General features: G+C 36.1%; 1 protein-coding gene across 1 annotated transcript; it reads right to left on the bottom strand.

Moving 5' to 3' along the window:
- Positions 1–486: 486 nt before the first annotated feature.
- On the bottom strand, positions 487–17107 carry LOC135685218 (uncharacterized). Its single transcript, XM_065201065.2, has 4 exons — positions 7113–17107; positions 5605–5842; positions 1497–1681; positions 487–1076 (listed from the first exon to the last, which is right to left on the bottom strand). The coding sequence occupies exons 1-4, from the start codon at positions 8317–8319 to the stop codon at positions 901–903; spliced, it is 1806 nt and encodes a 601-aa protein (XP_065057137.2). The 5' UTR covers positions 8320–17107; the 3' UTR covers positions 487–900.
- Between the last annotated feature and the right edge of the window lie 6 nt (positions 17108–17113).

Raw genomic sequence — 17113 nt, 5'->3', positions numbered from 1 at the left:
GAGATAATTTTCTTCCATTCAAAAAAAGATTGCATTCCTACCACCCAAAAGAGATTTGTGGATTTGATTTGTTTTTCTGTCAGGAATTTGGTACATTCTTTGAAAAAAGTTGTGAATGTCATCACATTGAACATTATTTCCGTGTGCCACCTCTCAATAAACTGGAGTTTATAGTAAGTTCATGTTTAGTGACTCTGGATTTCATGTTAACTCCAAAGGAATACAAATCATGTCTATAGGTTTATTACTGCCAGTATGTTTTCAACTTATCATCAATTATTTCAAAATGCAACAACTTATTGGCTGTGTTGAAGCTTTAACAAGGCCCCAACCAAACAAATTTATCTTTTCAAATATATATTAGTAAAAATATATTTACATCAAGACAAGTAGGAACCTTTCTGATCTGACCAGAAAAAGAGGCTATTATCCCAGCAGCAGGTTCTGCTAACAAAAAGAGCATTCCAAAGAAATGTGTCAAAGAGGTTAAAGTTTGCTTTCTACCGCAAAGAGTTATAAGTTTTATCATCCTATAACTAACTATCACTTGAAAAGGGTTTAGCTAAGTTCTTTAGAGCTTTCATTTCAAATAAAACTGTATATGGTCAATTGTCATAGATGAAACATTATGTCTAATTTTTCAGTTTAAGTACACAATTTTTGCATCATTTTGGAGTTTGGAGCGTTTTTTGCATCACAGCGAGTTTTTTCTCCAACCAGTTCACATCTGTATGCCTCTATCAAGTACCTTGTGTAAGAAATTGGCATTTGTTCTAGTTTATTCCTTTGCCATACACTGCCAAGTATTACCTTTTAGTAAATTCTGAGTTTTGCCAAAACATCTTGCTACAAATCGAGATATGAGGGTCACTAAAACATATATCCTCATAGTAACAATTCTCACATATCCTCCACACTCCATTTGTAGGCTTCATTAGACAGTGACTGACGCTCTGACAATGTGGCAAATCTCTTTTTTTCAAAACCATTTGATCTGTCAACCCCATCCCAGCGATAACCAGGCCACAAATTAAATCGATTTGGAGGAGGATTTGGTCCTTTATAGCGCGGTTTTTCTGTAAAAACAATAAAGAAGCAGAATCAAGGTGGCTGAATATTATTAACAAATACTAGCACACACAGATATGACCAATTTTGCCTGCATGTAAGCCTCAACACTGATAGGAAAACAGACCTGTCCACTCTCCTGGATGTTATGCCAGAACACTCCAGGTTTTGTCGGGAGACTCCAAATTCTCCTGCTTTTTTCTGCTTTGTAACACTTTGTCCCTGCTGCACATTTTTGAGCAGAGGTATTCTTATAAATAAATAATGATAAAAATGACTGCTAAAAAGTTTTCAATATTCTAAAAAGCCAAATTCAAAGTGGGAACTACATGCTCTGCAGCCCTCTGCCTGGCTGCATTGTTAAACTATAATTTTGGAATTTTTCTATGACTTAGCTACTCTGAATGGTTTACTGTCTGTTCACCAACCTTTCTTTTTCTCTTTTGATTTAATTTTTGTTTTCCTTATGAAAGCCAACATTGGGTCCTCATCTCTCTCTTGTAACTTCAAAGCCTCATCAAGGTCTTCATCATCTTGATATCTTGCCAAAGGCTTGCTCATTTCATACATATCCTCTGTCAATTTTTTATCATAATTTTCTTGTTGCTTCAAACTGAAATGGGTAACAAAGAAAATATACTTTTAGAATTGAATATGCCAGCAACAAAAACGACACACAGAAATATTTCAAGATTCTAGCATAAAATTTAACAATGGAAAATCTGTTAAACAACAATGACTCCTGCAAAAATTGCAACAATTTTATCAGAATTTCAATTCAAATTTTTCCTTTAAAGAGGTAGCACTTTGCCAAAGATGCTGGTTTTCAAGGGGCTCTTTCATAAAGCAAGCTCAAATTGATTACAAAAATTCATAAATAAAACTATATTCAAACATACACAATTTAAGATCTATTCAAATTTTAGAAAATATTGCAAAAGAAAAAGCTGAAATTTGTCAAACTACTTAAAGAGGATGCTTGTCAAGACTCAGCTGAGAGGGTATTCCACAACTTGGCTCCTGTGTAAGAACAAGGTTTTTGGCTGTATAATGTTTTCTTTAAAAGTCACTTTTGATTTTTTTGTTATTTACATCAGTTAAACAAGCGCAACCCCCAGTTGAACAAAAAAATTCAAATCTTCTTCTGGGGAAGGAAGATTTGGCATTTTTAAAAAGCTTACTATTTCCTGGAAAACTTTGCAGAAACAGTTTCAATTTGTTGCCCTAGGAGTGAAGGGGCAGTATGGGGCAGCAGAGTGCCCTTTCCAAGACACTGATTTCTTAGAAATATTGATTCATAAAGATAATTAAATCTAAGTTTTAGATGCCTCTTGATACTTAAATGGGAGAGTAATATCAATATTTTCCATGTTGATAAAAATTGAAAATCGATTTGCAAAGCAATTTAAACAAAAATTATAATTGATATTTTCTCTTTAGCCTTCATTATCATTAGATTCCAATTTACACCAAACCATGTTTGAGCAGTTTGCTGCTACAATTAACTTTGGTTGCACATGGTTGATAGTTCAATCAAGGGCTTCAAGACGTTTTTTAAATAAGATGTTTTATTCAAGACGCTTTCTACTCAAGTCATTTTTTAATCATATTTCAAAAATAACCTTACATTCTAACAAGTGGGTTTAAAGAAGGTAGCTCCTAAAGTAAAAATATTCTGAACGATTTCCTGAATCCTAGATTTTGATGAAATTTATAGGGAACTAAGCTCCTTTGAAGCTTTGTATTCATCTAGAATCGACATTTTGTCACAATTTACTCTGATTGCTTGCAACTGTAGTAATAGGGCTCTTTCCTTTAACTTCAAAGCATGACAAGTGTACTCTAATGGGGTCCTTATGTTCTCATCCCCCTTCTTTGTATAGAAATGCCACAGGCTGAAAGATATCGGAACAGCACAGCAAAGAAACTGCCTCTGGTGGCCCAAAAAGAAGGCCACAGCTCAATTTCTGGCTTTAACAGAGGTGAAAAGAATAATCTTGAGCAAAGAGCCAGATAAGATGTTGTCACCATTATTGAAGATAGAGCAGTAACTCCTGAATCAGTCGATGCAGGTCTATTTTGCAAAAAAAGCAAGAGATGCTGCAGTTTTCTAGTAAAGCGACCAAAGGAACAGAAAGGTGACAGAGTTTACTTTGAGAGAGAAAAAATGCAGCAAAAACAAAGGCAGCTTGGTGAAACTATCTACGTAGAAGAATTAGAAAATGAGCTCTAGGAACTTCCAAAAACATTAAACATTTTAACAAAGAATCAGATGTACCGGTCCAGAGGAACCACCCAAGTTTCAATAACCTGTGAGATTTTCAACAGGAAGCCTGCATCAAATGAGTGTTTACTGGCGCTTCATCAGCCTCTCAAGTTCTATACAACTGTGCCACTTGGTTCAGCAACAGCGGAAAGAGGCCTCAGTACAATAAGAAGGATCAAGCCCTGGCTTTGATAAACGATGGCAGCAAATAATCTCAAGAACAGAATGTTCTGCATGCAATAGGGAGATCACACTGATGAAGATAGTACATTGAGAATGGCCAAAGAATTCATCTTGCAATTAACAGTGTCGTTGATATTTCAGGACTTTTGAAGGATTTCGAGGTATCAAACAATTTCTGATGGTGCATAAGTCACCAGATAATGCTATTGTTGAATCTTATTGCAACACTCAAATAAACTGAAACATTATAAGCCAACTATTGAAATCTAAGAAAATTGTTAGAAGATAAAACGATTCAAATAACCATTCAGCCTGCTTGTCACAGGCCTGTTTTAGGGAAAACACTTTAGTAAAAAATTTCTGTCATTTGATGTTTTCTTTGAAACTGTGTTAGAAGTGTTAGAAGTATATACCAGTAGAAATTTTTTCCTGTTATAGGCCATATATATTGTTGTTGTAAAAGGACCATTAAAACAGACAAATTTCTAATTTCTACCTGTTCACAGTATGTTTGACTCTTTCCTGTTACAAATTACGCTGAAAATCAATGGGAAATAGAACTTTCATCTAACTGGATGTTGGGATCAAGTCGTTTAGTTTCTGTAGGATAATGAAATTTCAGAATGGAACTGTTTCGCATATTTGCATCCTCCGTAGTAATGTAGTTGGCAAGATTGGACTTAGACAAAGAACACAAAATGGGGAGTAATAGAATTCTGCAAAAGCACTATCTTATAGTCACAAATACCTGGTTTCAGCAAAAAGAAAGCGCAAGACACACTTGGATATTGCCAGACCAAAGAACAAAGAATCAAATAGACTACCTCAGGATTTTATCAAAAGTTTGTTTGTTCCAATTCCTAAAGTCACCAAAATCATGGAATGTAAGGAATACAGAACGATCAGCCTAATCTCACATGCTGCAAAAATTATACTTAAAGTAATAAAGAAAAGAATAACACCTTTGATTGAAAGAAGAATCAGCGAGAATTGATTTGGTTTTAGAAAAGGCAAAGGTACAAGAGAAGCTATTTTCATCACAAGAATCTTAAGTGAAAGAACTATTGAAAAAAATAAAACTATTTATCTTTCTTTTATTGATTACACCAAAGCATTTGACAGAGTAAGATACAACAAAATGATCAAAATAATCATGAAAAGAATGGGAATTCCTAATCATGAGATCAGATTAATTGCTAATTTTTATTGGAAACAGAAAGCAAGTGTAAGAACCAACCAAGGGGAGATTGAAGATATTGAAATAAAAAGAGGCATTAGACAGGTTTGCATCCTATCACCAATTTTATTCAACCTGTACAGCGAATTCCTAATTGAAGAAGCATTAAGCAACAGAAATGGGCTAAACATCAATGGAGAAAAATATAAACAATATTAGGTTCGCTGATCATACTATACTAATTGCAGAAAGTAGAGAAGATCTTCAAAAATTTTTTAATGAGCTCCATCAAAGATGTGTAGTCTAAATGCAAAGAAAACAAAAGTAATGGTAATAGACAAGAAGGAACAAATTAAATGTAAAATAAAAGTAGAAAACAAAGAGCTAGAACAAGTAAAAGAAAACAAATATCTAGGAAGTTGGGATTGATGGAAAAAGAGACAAGGAAGATAAAGATAAACATGGGGAGACAATGTTAAAGAATGGAGCGGGTTTGAGAGCATTGGAAGAGCTAAACGATATTCTGAGGATAGGGATAGTTGGAGGGTTATGGTAGCCAACCTTCTGATAGAAGATGACACCTGATGATGATGATACTATATCAAAATATTGTGCCCAGATAATTGAATCGTTTTGGGGTTTTGCATCTGTTGGGCATTAGAGGCAAGTTGTTTCTCTTCTGCAGTTAGAATAGTAGTATGATCCCTTCTGCTCTCAAGACTACAGTATGTTCACAGAAGATGATTTGCGATTTGTTGCTACAGTAAACTTTGACAACCAAAGGTAAACCATTAATATCTGATTAATTTTGCTTTGATCTATCCCAAACAAATACATACATATAGAAGTAAAAAAAGCATGAATACATTAGTAGAAATGTATGGTTATGTTTAGACCTTGTGTAACATACCCCTTCTTCCATGCATCATATTTGACTTGCTCCACTGCTTTCTGTTTCTCCCTTTCATCCTTCTTTCTTCTCTCCTCATCTAAGTCTATTTTCTTTCCAGATTTGCTCCTATATATTGTAGTGGCCCCCTTTCCTGACACTGACTTTTCCATTGATGTAAAATGTTTATCTTCTAATGCTTTTCTCTGCATATTCTCTTGGTGCAATGATTTGGCAGATTGTAAACCAGCTTTCTTTCCTGACATAACAAAAAAAGAAGATTAAGACAGAATAATTTAATACAATGTGCTTAGCCTAATGTAAACAATATTTGATCCATCGACAGAGGGCATGCTTTGTCTTAAACATTCTGCTGCACAAATGAGGTATTAAACATGTCAAACGGTTTACCAGAGTATCTGGTGACAGATTAAGCTCTTATTACTGCACTTTTTCAAAAAGTAACTTGACTTGGAACCAACCCTCAAAGTTCTTAAAATAATGAAGGTTTCAGCCCTTAAAGCAGCTTAATGCATTCCCAAATAATAATAAACATGAAGGAGAAAAAATAATCCATCTTTCAGAATGCTTTCTCAATTTTCATTTTTGTGGATGAAAATCTTATCATGAATTTTGAATAACATAATGAAATAAGTAGACACCACTCCAAAATTGGCTAGAAGCTTTTTGGTCTGACACCCCTCAGAGCATAAAACATCAGCATAAGGGTCCAAAAGAACACAATGAAAAATATATACCCAAATATGGGTCGAAGTAGGCCAATCAGAATAACACAAGCACAAGGTCGGTATAGTTGTCCAATAAGTGATGCATGATAAAGTAAAGCTACCACTGGAGTCCTAGAGAAAAAACAAAATCCTTCTGTTCACACAATACCTGTTTCATTGTTTGTATTAAGATCGATTCCACCACTGCTAGATGGAAAGATGACCAAGCTCTGCCAATTTTCAGAAAAGTGTTGCCATTATAGAATATGTTATAAAATGTTATAAAATTTTAGCCAATATGTTATGAAATGTTTGCTAGAAACATTTTCAAGTTTTATACTGCTAGAAACTGTTCACTTCAAAATATGTTAACTATTCATGAAAATAGGTGATTCAAGGTAGTTTTAGGAGATGTTCAAATAATCAGGTGATTTGCAGGCCATTATAGGGGATTTCCAGGCATATTTGGCAGGCAGATTTTCAGTATAAAATTAAAATTGGCTTGATTGCCCGTCAGCAATTTTGCACCATACTATTTGCTAAAAATTTATCCAGTCTGGCCTTAGTTGCTTAATAACTGGTTGATTATGAAAAAAGTGGATGCTGAGCAACCAGTTTACACATCTTTCCTTTCAATTAGGTGTTCCTAGAAACTTATCAAACATCTAATTTTATTCTTTACTCTGTCTTGCATGCAAACATTATCTTTTCTTGGAAAACCATTATTAACATAACTAAAGATTTACATCACAAAAATTAAGACTAATAAAGACTTTTGATGCTACAAATAAATATCTATACCTTGAAGAACCACTTCTGGTGATGTTTCATGTCTGTTCTTCAACCTGTTGAATTTTTTATCATTTAAATTATCATTCGCTTCATTCCTTTTTGGTGATAAGTCTGGTGAAATGCTTTGCTCTTGACTCCTTACTTCGGCATGACTGTGTTTCTTTAACAAGCTCAAGTGATTATTCTTTCTCCTTAGAGAAAGATCTTGCGAAACTGCCAGATCTGAAGCTGAATCTAGTTGTTCTATTTCTTTTGAGGATTTGTATCTATACTCTTGTCTTTTGGGAGATAAATCAGATGAACTGTCATTCTTGAGTGAAGATGACGAGTGTTTTCTACTTCTTTTTCTCTGCGGTGAAAGATCTAGCGAGTCATCGTTTCTCTTCTTTGGTTGTATGTCTGGTGAGTCATGTCTACCACTTACTCTAACTCTTCTCGGTGAAAGATCTACAGAGCCTTTCCGATGCTGGTGTCGCATAGGCGATAAATCAGGTGAGCTGTTTTTCAGCCTGGGTCTCCTTGGTGATAAGTCTGGAGAGTCATGTCTCCTTCTTTCTGCTATGAAATCGTCTTCATACTCGTAATTGCGAACAGGCCTATCTGTTGAAATTTCTTCAGCTCTGTCGTAATTGTCACTTTTCTTCAAACCATCCCCGGATACTGGCGCCCATTTATTCTGCTGATCGGCATGATTTTTTTCGCTGTATTCTGAGAGAAGAGTGTTTCCTTCAACGTAGATTTGTGGCTTTTCCTCCTCTAAATCAAATTCATCACAGGACGAATCGTTGGTTTTTCTGGTATCAGTAAACTTCACCTCAGTATCAATTATCTTGAGATTCTTCGAATCTTTTGACTTCTTTAATCTTTTCGTTGTCTTGGCTGACTTTTTATCTTTGGACAAGTACTTTTTCAAGTAATCTAATTTTGAAACGGAACCCTTTCCACTGTTCGCCATCTTGTTTATAAGTAATCCTGTTGAAAATGTCTCGTTCTCACGAAGAGAACGGTCTGCGACATACAAAATTGGCAAAACCACTCTCGAAATAGCCCAGAGGGGACGGGGAGGGTTATCACGAGGAATAGGAGGTAGCTGTGGTACCTGTCGTAGTGGACAGAAAATATTATCTTGAAATGGCAGGGGATGGGTAAAATTTGAAATTATGTAGAGCCTAAGAGGCAGGGACCAGGTATCATTCAGCACCACATTCATCCCCATATTCGAAAACTTGCTTGTACTGCTCGAAATGTGTCGATATGACAATGATTAGTATAAAAATATGTTATTTTCCGAGTTTCCTTTCAATTTCCACTCGATAAAAACTTTTTCTTGCCAATTTTTTCTTGACGTTTTAAGCAGGCCTAGGGCTAGGCATGCGTATTTTCTATCGCCACATTCATCCCCAGATTCGCGTTTTGCATAATATGGGTCTAAAAACAGCTTAAGATGTGTCAAAATGACAATAATTCTAGAGAATGTGTAGTATAATATGCGGTTCTCCGTCAATTTCTGCTAAACAAATGTCACTTTTCTACCACTTTGTTTCCAATGTTGGCTTGAAAATGGCCAATTGTAATAACCAGAGAGATTCATATAAAATTCTGGTTGCAGTGCCTGTAATGCAGCGTTGTAATGGCGGACATGGAGGGCCTAGCTGTGGGATACACAATGCAAACATGCAATATAAACAATACAAAAACAAATCGAAGTTCTATATATTAACAAAATATCAAATACTTAAATATAAAAACCTCGCCACGCGATAAACTCAGAAGACGAAATTACAATCAAGCAATTGATAAGATGAACAACAACTACCATCCGCTTAGCCTAGGCAGTAACCCATGGAGAACTTTAGTGCTATGCGTTTCAGTCTGAGGCATCTACAATCAAAACACCATCGAATATCATCGTAAAAGCATGTTAACTAACAAGAAACGATTGTGAGAGCTTGATCTTGGTCAAACACTTCCATGAAAGTAGCATTTTTGAATTTTTATCATTTTTGTAGTTTGTCTTAGACCCATGCAGAAACGCATAGAGAATTTCAGTGTTATGCGTTTCTGCATGGGGCATCTAAAATCAAAACACTATCGAATCTCATCGCAAATGAATGTTTACTAACAAGAAATGATTGGAACAACCTGATATAGGTCAAACTTTTCCATGCAAGTAGCATTTTTGAATTTTTATCCTTGTTGGTAGTCTCCCTTAGGCCCATGCAGAAACGCATAGAGAATTTCAGTGTTATGCGTTTCTGCATGGGGCATCTACAATCAAAACACCATCGAATTTTATCGCAAATGAATGTTTACTAGCAAGAAATGATTACAACAGCCTGATATAGGTCAAACTTTTCCATGCAAGTAGCATTTTTGAATTTTTATCATTTTTTGTAGTTTGCCTTAGGCCCATGCAGAAACGCATAGAGAAATTCAGTGTTATGCGTTTCTGCATGGGGCATCTACAATCCAAACGACATCGAATTTCATCCCAAAAGCATGCTAACTAACAAGAAATGATTGTAACAAGCTGCTCTAGTTCAAGCTTTTCCATGCAAGTAGCACCTCTTGATTTTTACAACGAGAGGAACGGATGCAATCAACGAGAGGAACGGATGTCTAAATGCAAAACACCATGGACAATCATCGTGAAAAAATATTGATAACAGAGGTTGGATTAATTAGCCTGATTCGATTTAAGTTACGACACAAGTTGCCGTTAGTATTTGAAATTTTTAGTTTCCCTTCTATTTTAAATATATGTTTTTGCAATCCTCAGCTCGCATAAAAATTTAAATTTAGTAATTTTCACCAAAAAGCAATATTGGTATTCTTATGGAAGTCCCTGTTCGACCATTTTGCTTCAGCCGCTACATCCCAATTTTCGGTACCCCTAAACCTTTTGGCAGTATTAAAAATGTTTGGAGAATTTGTTTTTGCCAGGGATGGCACTATCGAAAAAGTTTTAATGTATTGAGGTTTATGCCTTACATTGTTGCTGACAAAAGATATGCCAGTTTTTCGAAAGGAAAAATATAAATAATTGCACAAATTTAGAAAATCTTTTAGGGGCAAAGCAGCCTATCAATGCAGGTTTTTAAAGACGTTTTGAATAGAGACTTGTGAGAGGGTTAAACAATGCAAATACCTTCTGCGGAAAGAGCTTTTTGCAATTAAACATTTTAAAGTCTTCGAAGCATCTCTTCCTGTTCTTTCTAAGGACACTTGCAAGACTTGATAGGGATAATGTCGATGGGGTATTAAAATGAGGGGCCCATGAGACTTGACCTGAAAAATTTTAAAAACATGCCCTTTCAAACACTAAATGTTGTATATCTTGATGTTTCTTAACGGTTTAGACTCAAAGATTGGTGATGTTTCTGCTGGTTTAAATTGTGCTTGAATTGGTAAAATTTTCTGTTCCCTTTTCGGTTATTGATAATAATAAGATTCTGAAAGAGGAAAACTTGAATAACTGAAGAGTGCTTTTCATGAGGGTTTTCTATTAATTTTACTTTTAAAATTCATTAAGAGTTACAGAGAATTTCAGCTGAACATCAGGGTAGCATTTCTTCATGAGCTTAGTAATGTTTTTCTTAATGCCGAGGCTATAGTTTCCTCAAAAGGGTAAAAAGAACAAGAGAAGCTTTTAATTACTGTCAAGGTTAGAGTTAAACTTTTTGTCAAGAAAGACACGGATTAACTTATCAATTCTATTCAGACGCCTAAACCAATCTCTAATTTATTTATCTTTAAAGATCGTCATCCTCCACTTTTGTGCTCTAACGTTATTTACAAGTTTACGTTTAGTGGCTGCAGCGCCACTTATTATGGTAAAACATATCGAAATCTCACGATTCGATGTAGAGAACACTTGGGAATCAACAAACATAGCCAGGGTGTTAAAACACCTAGCCCTTTCTCCATTCACGATCATATATCCAAAACTGGAACCCGCATTAAAATCAAATTTTTTAAAAAAAAGATCTATCCTTAAGAGAAGTTGCTGTCTTAAGATTAAACTGACTTACTAGAAGCAATTTTTATCGTTCAGATGATGAATGGTTAAAAAACCCATATTGGTTTTTACGCGCTTTGTTTTATTGCGTAAGAAAGTTATTATAATATTTTCCCTTGCAAGTGTTTTGCTGAAGCTTTATGTTTGATATTTGCTTGTGCGAGAATGCTTTATTCATTTGGAAATGTCATAATTTCTGTTGTTTTTCTCTCTGTAAAAGGCAAGTGCGATGCAGCAGAGAATAGAAAAAGCCACCAATGGGTCCTGTATAAGCCCCCGACAAATCAGTTCCCATATTGTTATGCCCCACTTGAGGCTCACCGCTGAAAAATGTACATGATTTTAGCCAGTGATAAATCATGTATTCAAAAAAAATATGTTTTGATGATTTTATTTTTGTTTTAAAGTCGACGCCAACAGTAACTTTTCAATTCATAGCTTTTCCAATTTCAATTTTTTTCAGGCAGCGCTACAAAATCTTAAACAAACAAATTTGCTTTAGCCCATTACAGAAACATCTACAATTACAAGAACCGCCCTCCTCCCCGGGCCAAATCGAGTATTAATGGTACTTGGTAAAGTAGTGCCCCAAAATTGATTAAAAAAGCTGCCACTGGGAGAGGCCAAAATAGAAGAGTGATTAATAGAGCCGTGGCGAGGCAGGCCTTGTTAGGGAATGGGGGGAGGTGGGTGTTGCCTACAAAATTTCCTGAGTGAAAATAAATTCCTGCAGTAAAGAATTTTCGAAATTACTTGAAGAAGGCCTGGTTTTTTTCGATTTAGTACCAACAAAAAAACTTGAAACCTTCGCGGGAATATCATCAGGGTCGGATTTCAGCGGCAATGATTGGGGGTGTTTGATTGGATTTTGGTGCCACACCTTTCAGGTAACTGGAAAATGATGGAAAGGCCCATTTTAGAATTTAAACTTCTCTCTTCAAGGTTAAGAAGTTAAGAAGATAAAAAAGTAAATTGTTCCATTATTTTTTCGCTACTGACTACCAAAAATATTTTTAACCGAATCAAAACAAAACTTACCAAAGGACACAAAAATATTGGGGGGTGGTGCACCCCCTACAGCCCCGTCCTGGTAAATCTCTGTCCCTGAATATCATATTAACCAACGGAGTAACAATCATTGCCTGATTCTTTATTGCTCGCTGAAGACGTCGGGGCTCTGAACTACATACAATCTTTCTTCCATTGAACTGATTTTCCCTGAAAATTCCATTTAAAACTACTATTGGGGGGCTGTGGCAACCCAAACCCCACACCCTTTGTTCGAGACACCCTCGGTGATGAGAAGAAGCAATAAGGCATCAATCTGAATAAGAAATCGAGCTTTAAAAACATGTCCAACTGTTCTGTAAAACATCTAGTCATGCTTTAACTCGTATTTTCATGGAGCCTGAGAAACTAAAACCGTTGATGTCTCAGATTGGCTATTACCTGCTGATTTGGGTGTTTCGAGAAAGAAATTTGAACAATAAGATAAAGTGAATTTAAGAGAGAGGCTTATAATAGCATATATTTATGATGCTTCTAGCTTTGAAAAATTATTTGAAACTGATAGCTCTTTAAGCATTCATCAGTTGAACCTGTATTTGCTTTTGGTAGAGGTCTACAAATCAATATCACATCTATGTTCTAGCTTCATAAAGCTATCTTTGGCGGGAAAAAATCCTTACAATCTAACGTCTCTTGATGAACTACAATTGTCAACTTGCCTTGGAATCAATATCGAGCGATCATTTTTGTAGGAAAAAGTACGAGAAACACTGTGACCAGAGCTGAAAAACTCAGACTCCCTTTTGATATTCAAAATATAAATTTATAAAAGCCCATAAATGCAAAGCTTGCAAAAGCAGATAGTGTAAGATATTTTATTCAAATTTTGGTTTGTTTATTGTAACAAGTATTTCACTAATTTTATGTTTTTAATAGTAAATTTTATATTTTTGTAAGTGATTGGTAAGCATTTTCAGCCTTATTTATTTGCAAACCTTAAACTATTACAGAAAATAGAGCTGTGGAGGATGTAAATCAACTACTTCTGGTTTACTTTTTTATCAGAATGGCTGGAATTCTATACCATCTGTGATTTATTCGAAAATTGCCCAGAATTTGATTCCTTGACCTGTGTAACAAGTTGATCTGGTTCTTTAGCCAAAAGAATAGTCGTTTATCAGCAACTAATTTTATATCGTTAGCTTTGAATTATGGGAATCATTTTGGAGGAAGCTCTTTGTGTAAATCTGCATAATTTTATTCGTATAACGCATGATATTATCACATATTCTTAGCTATATGTTAGCTAGTTGCTGTTTTCTAACTTACAAGTCTAAACCTGTTATTGAGGTTTTGTGGGGATGGATCATTTCACAAACCTTTATTAAAAGTTGTTAGGAAACGCACATCCGTTGAAACACATTTTTGTCCAGTCTAACGCATATGCTCTTCACGCTATTCACAGCTAGGCCCTGCATGTCCGCCATTACACTGTAACACTTGAAACGCATATGCGTCTCGGCCCATGCAGAAACGCATGCCCATGCAGAAACCAATGCAGAAACGCATAGTACACCGGCGTCCCTGCTCATATTTCATATATTTCATATTTCATTTCTAGGATTGTCCTTTAACAAAGTTGATTTACAAGGGGCCCTAACTAAAAAAAATACAATTACAATTAATAATACTTTAAAAAAACAATCATTATAAAACCCTATTTAAAGCAGATTGCAGATTAACACAAAGTAATATAAAGGAGTTATAATGGAAATAAAAAAAAACAAATGTCCACTAAGTAGAACGATTAAAACTACTCAGTGTTGTTGCCTGCTTAGAATCAGCTGAGAGGCTATTCCACAGTTTTGCACCTCTATAAGAAAAACATTTTTGCCCATTTGCTGTGTTTTTCCTAAACAGTCTCAGGTCTGTTTTATATTACACAGGCTGTGGGAAGCACACTGTGAGGTACGGGTGAAAACGCTACATAGGTATTCTGGAGCCAACTCATGCAAGGACTTATAAACCATTGTTTTTGTTGCACAGTTTATAAGTTCTTCAATTGTCTTCCATCCCAGCTCTTGGATAATTGGTTTGCTTGGGGGCATCAAAGCTACTATTTGTTATTACCCTTGCAGCACGATTTTGAAGTTTTTGCAATTTGGAAATTTCCGTTGAACCACAGCAGCCCCAAACAGGGCAACAGTACCAAAAGTGAGGCTCAACTATACCCCTATAGAGAGTTTTCAAGGATGCCTTTGGCAGGAAGGACTTGGCATATTTCAAGAACCCGACAGCTTTGGAGACTTTAGTGGAAACTGCTTTGATTTGCTTTTTTCCAATCAAGAGAACCGTCGATCTGAAGGCCGAGGTATTTAGTTGTTTGGACTATGTCAAGCTATTTGTTATTTTGACATTTAAGCATTTTATGCTTTTGCTTTGCTGCAATAAGCATGGAATGAGTTTTGGCAACATTCAAAGTAAGTTTGTTGCCTTGCAGCCAGATGTCTAATTTACTGAGTTCATTGTCAATAGCATCATTCAGCTCAGAAATATCAGAGGATACAACTGAATCCTGGACAGCCTGTGGGAGGTCATTCATATAAATGAGGAAAAGTAGGGGGCCAACACATGAGCCCTGTGGCACACCGGTTTCTATGTCCCTAACTTCTGAATCAATGCCGTTGACCCTCAAAACTGTTTGCGCCCAGAAAGGTGAGATTCAATCCAAGAGAGTTCTCTATTTTTTATACCATAATGCTCAAGCTTTAGGCAGAGAATCTCATGGTCAACAGTGTCAAAGGGCTAGTTTCAGGAAGTAGCTAGAAATGTTGTCAACCCAAAAGCTCTTTCCTGCTTTTACTTTGGCAAATGCATCCCTGTTCTGCTGCACCTCGATGGTTTTAAAGTGGAACTCTGTCCTTTTTGTTGATTTCATAATCACCTGACAGAAGGTGGTTGGGAACCAGGTCATTTTTTTCTGCAAGATCCTTCCCCACTGAGCAAAAGGAACTGTTTATAGCATTAGATATATCACTTTTGTGATAAATCACTTAATCACAATCCTTAAGGCAGTCAATATTACTGGACTTGGACCTCATATTAAGAAGCTCATTGATGGTTTTTCATGATTTCTTCATGTTCCCTTCACATGCAGAGATCTTATTAGCCTAGTATTCCTTTTTTAACTGGACATTGAGAGTGATGACCTTATTACGGATTTGCCTATATGAATCCATAAGGAGTGGTGACTTACTTGCAACTGCTGTTTTTTAGCTTATCTCTTGACCGCATTAAATCCCCTCAAGATCTTAGTTAATCCAGGGGCAGTATTTTTCAGAGACGCGCATTTCACATATTGGAGCATGTTTGTCAATGATCAGGGAAAATAGGCTGGACCAGTAATTGATCAGAACATTGATGTCATCGGTCTCAGTGAGCATTTGCTCCCAACATATGGCAGAAACATCAGCAAGAAAGGTTCCTCACTGAAATTTTTCATTTTGCTTGTTTTGATCATTTTGTGGCCCTTTTCCACTGTACCGTTAAATTTTCCGATGCAGTAAACCAAATAATGATCACTTAGGGAAACTTTATGCATTCCTGAACCCACTATGTTTCTGGCATTTGTTGTGGCAATGTAGTCTGCTAAGAGGAAACATTAGACTGTGACAGTGGACTAATATTTTCAGGTTCTAGGGGACGTGGGAAATTGACCGGGTCAATCGATGACTGAAGTGGGGCAAAAGCTGCAATAAACAAATTTAGGGCCTATTTAGCCAGATCTGTAAATTCTTCTGTAGCTCAAACAAGGTATGTTGTTTGTCAACGAAATACAGATCGACTCGATATAGCATTGTGTTGACTGCTGCACAGCCGATATTGGTTTTCACCATGAGCGCACAGATGCAAAGACAGTCATGTAGGAAGACGCCGCTTTCTAACTTTTTACACAAAAACATTTTTCATCCTCAAAATTTTTGGACGGGCAAAAAATTCTAGTTGGGCGGGCAATGCTCCCCGTGCCTGCTCTTGGCTTCGTTCCTGGTTGGACACCCTTGATCTAAAGCCCTCATAGCGTTTTTTATAAAGAGCGTTACAGTAACGTGGTCGTCGGAACGTGATGTTTTCCTGAATTGCGTATGACTTCAATCTTTTTTATCAGCAATGATCTTTCTACTCAAGATTCACTTATAGGGGCTTATAGATAAATCTTGGTGAGTTTTTAAAAGCACCTGTATACCCCGCACTGAATTTTGGTGCCTTGCAAAATTCGTTCTTGCAAAAAAGAAGTCCTCTGCAACCGAAGCGAGCAGAAAATGTTAGCAACCAAACCCTTTAAATTAGCTTTAAATACATTTCAGCATATTTCTTGCTGCCAATTTTTTGCAAGCGCTAAAAAAACATTTAACTATTTCTAGGCACACTTATGTTTGTAAATTTTGAGGGTACTTTTTCAAAATTTGTAAAAAGTGGAGTAGAGGGATTCAGCCACCGTCAACAAAAGTCTGCATTGATTTTAATGAAATTTTTTAATCACATTGACATAAGATTAAATACTAAACTAGGACAATATTGCATGACACCTTTGCAGTCAGAAGTTTGTACAATGTCATCGACTTCAAACCAATCATTATTACTAAGGACCTGTTTATAAGAGGAAACTTAGCTCATTTTTCAGCACATTGGATGGCAGGTGAGATGAAATCTTCACTCGTTACATGCAAATTCCTTCCCACCTACCAGTTTAAGACCCTGCTTACACGGGCAAAAATAGACCGATCCAGTTTGAGGTCGATAATAGAAGATTTTTATCTTTCAAATGCGCAGGCGCATCTCACGAAACATTCGGTGAATTCACGTGCAGTTTTTCTTTTAAAAACCACCTGGTGGCCCTGGAAGAACCCATGCCTACCACGAATGCTTCGTCTTTTTAATTGGAGGATTGCTAACAAAAGAACTTGAGTTATCTTAGTTTGAGGAA

The sequence above is a fragment of the Rhopilema esculentum genome, chromosome 15, assembly GCF_057945365.1.
Source record: "Rhopilema esculentum isolate cy_ngs chromosome 15, ASM5794536v1, whole genome shotgun sequence".
Classification (NCBI taxonomy): Eukaryota; Metazoa; Cnidaria; class Scyphozoa; order Rhizostomeae; family Rhizostomatidae; genus Rhopilema; species Rhopilema esculentum.
The sequence above is the reverse complement of the archived record's forward strand: the minus strand, read 5'-3'. Positions and strand labels throughout refer to the sequence as shown.

Excerpts from the sequence above, each read along its gene's own strand:
- LOC135685218 (XM_065201065.2), bottom strand. The coding sequence starts at position 8,319 with ATGGGGATGAATGTGGTGCTGAATGATACCTGGTCCCTGCCTCTTAGG. Across the intron at positions 1,682-5,604 it reads TATGATGCATGGAAGAAGGG|TTTGAAGCAACAAGAAAATT; the intron begins GTATGTTACACA and ends TACCCATTTCAG. Across the intron at positions 1,077-1,496 it reads ATCAAAAGAGAAAAAGAAAG|AAAAACCGCGCTATAAAGGA; the intron begins GTTGGTGAACAG and ends TTGTTTTTACAG.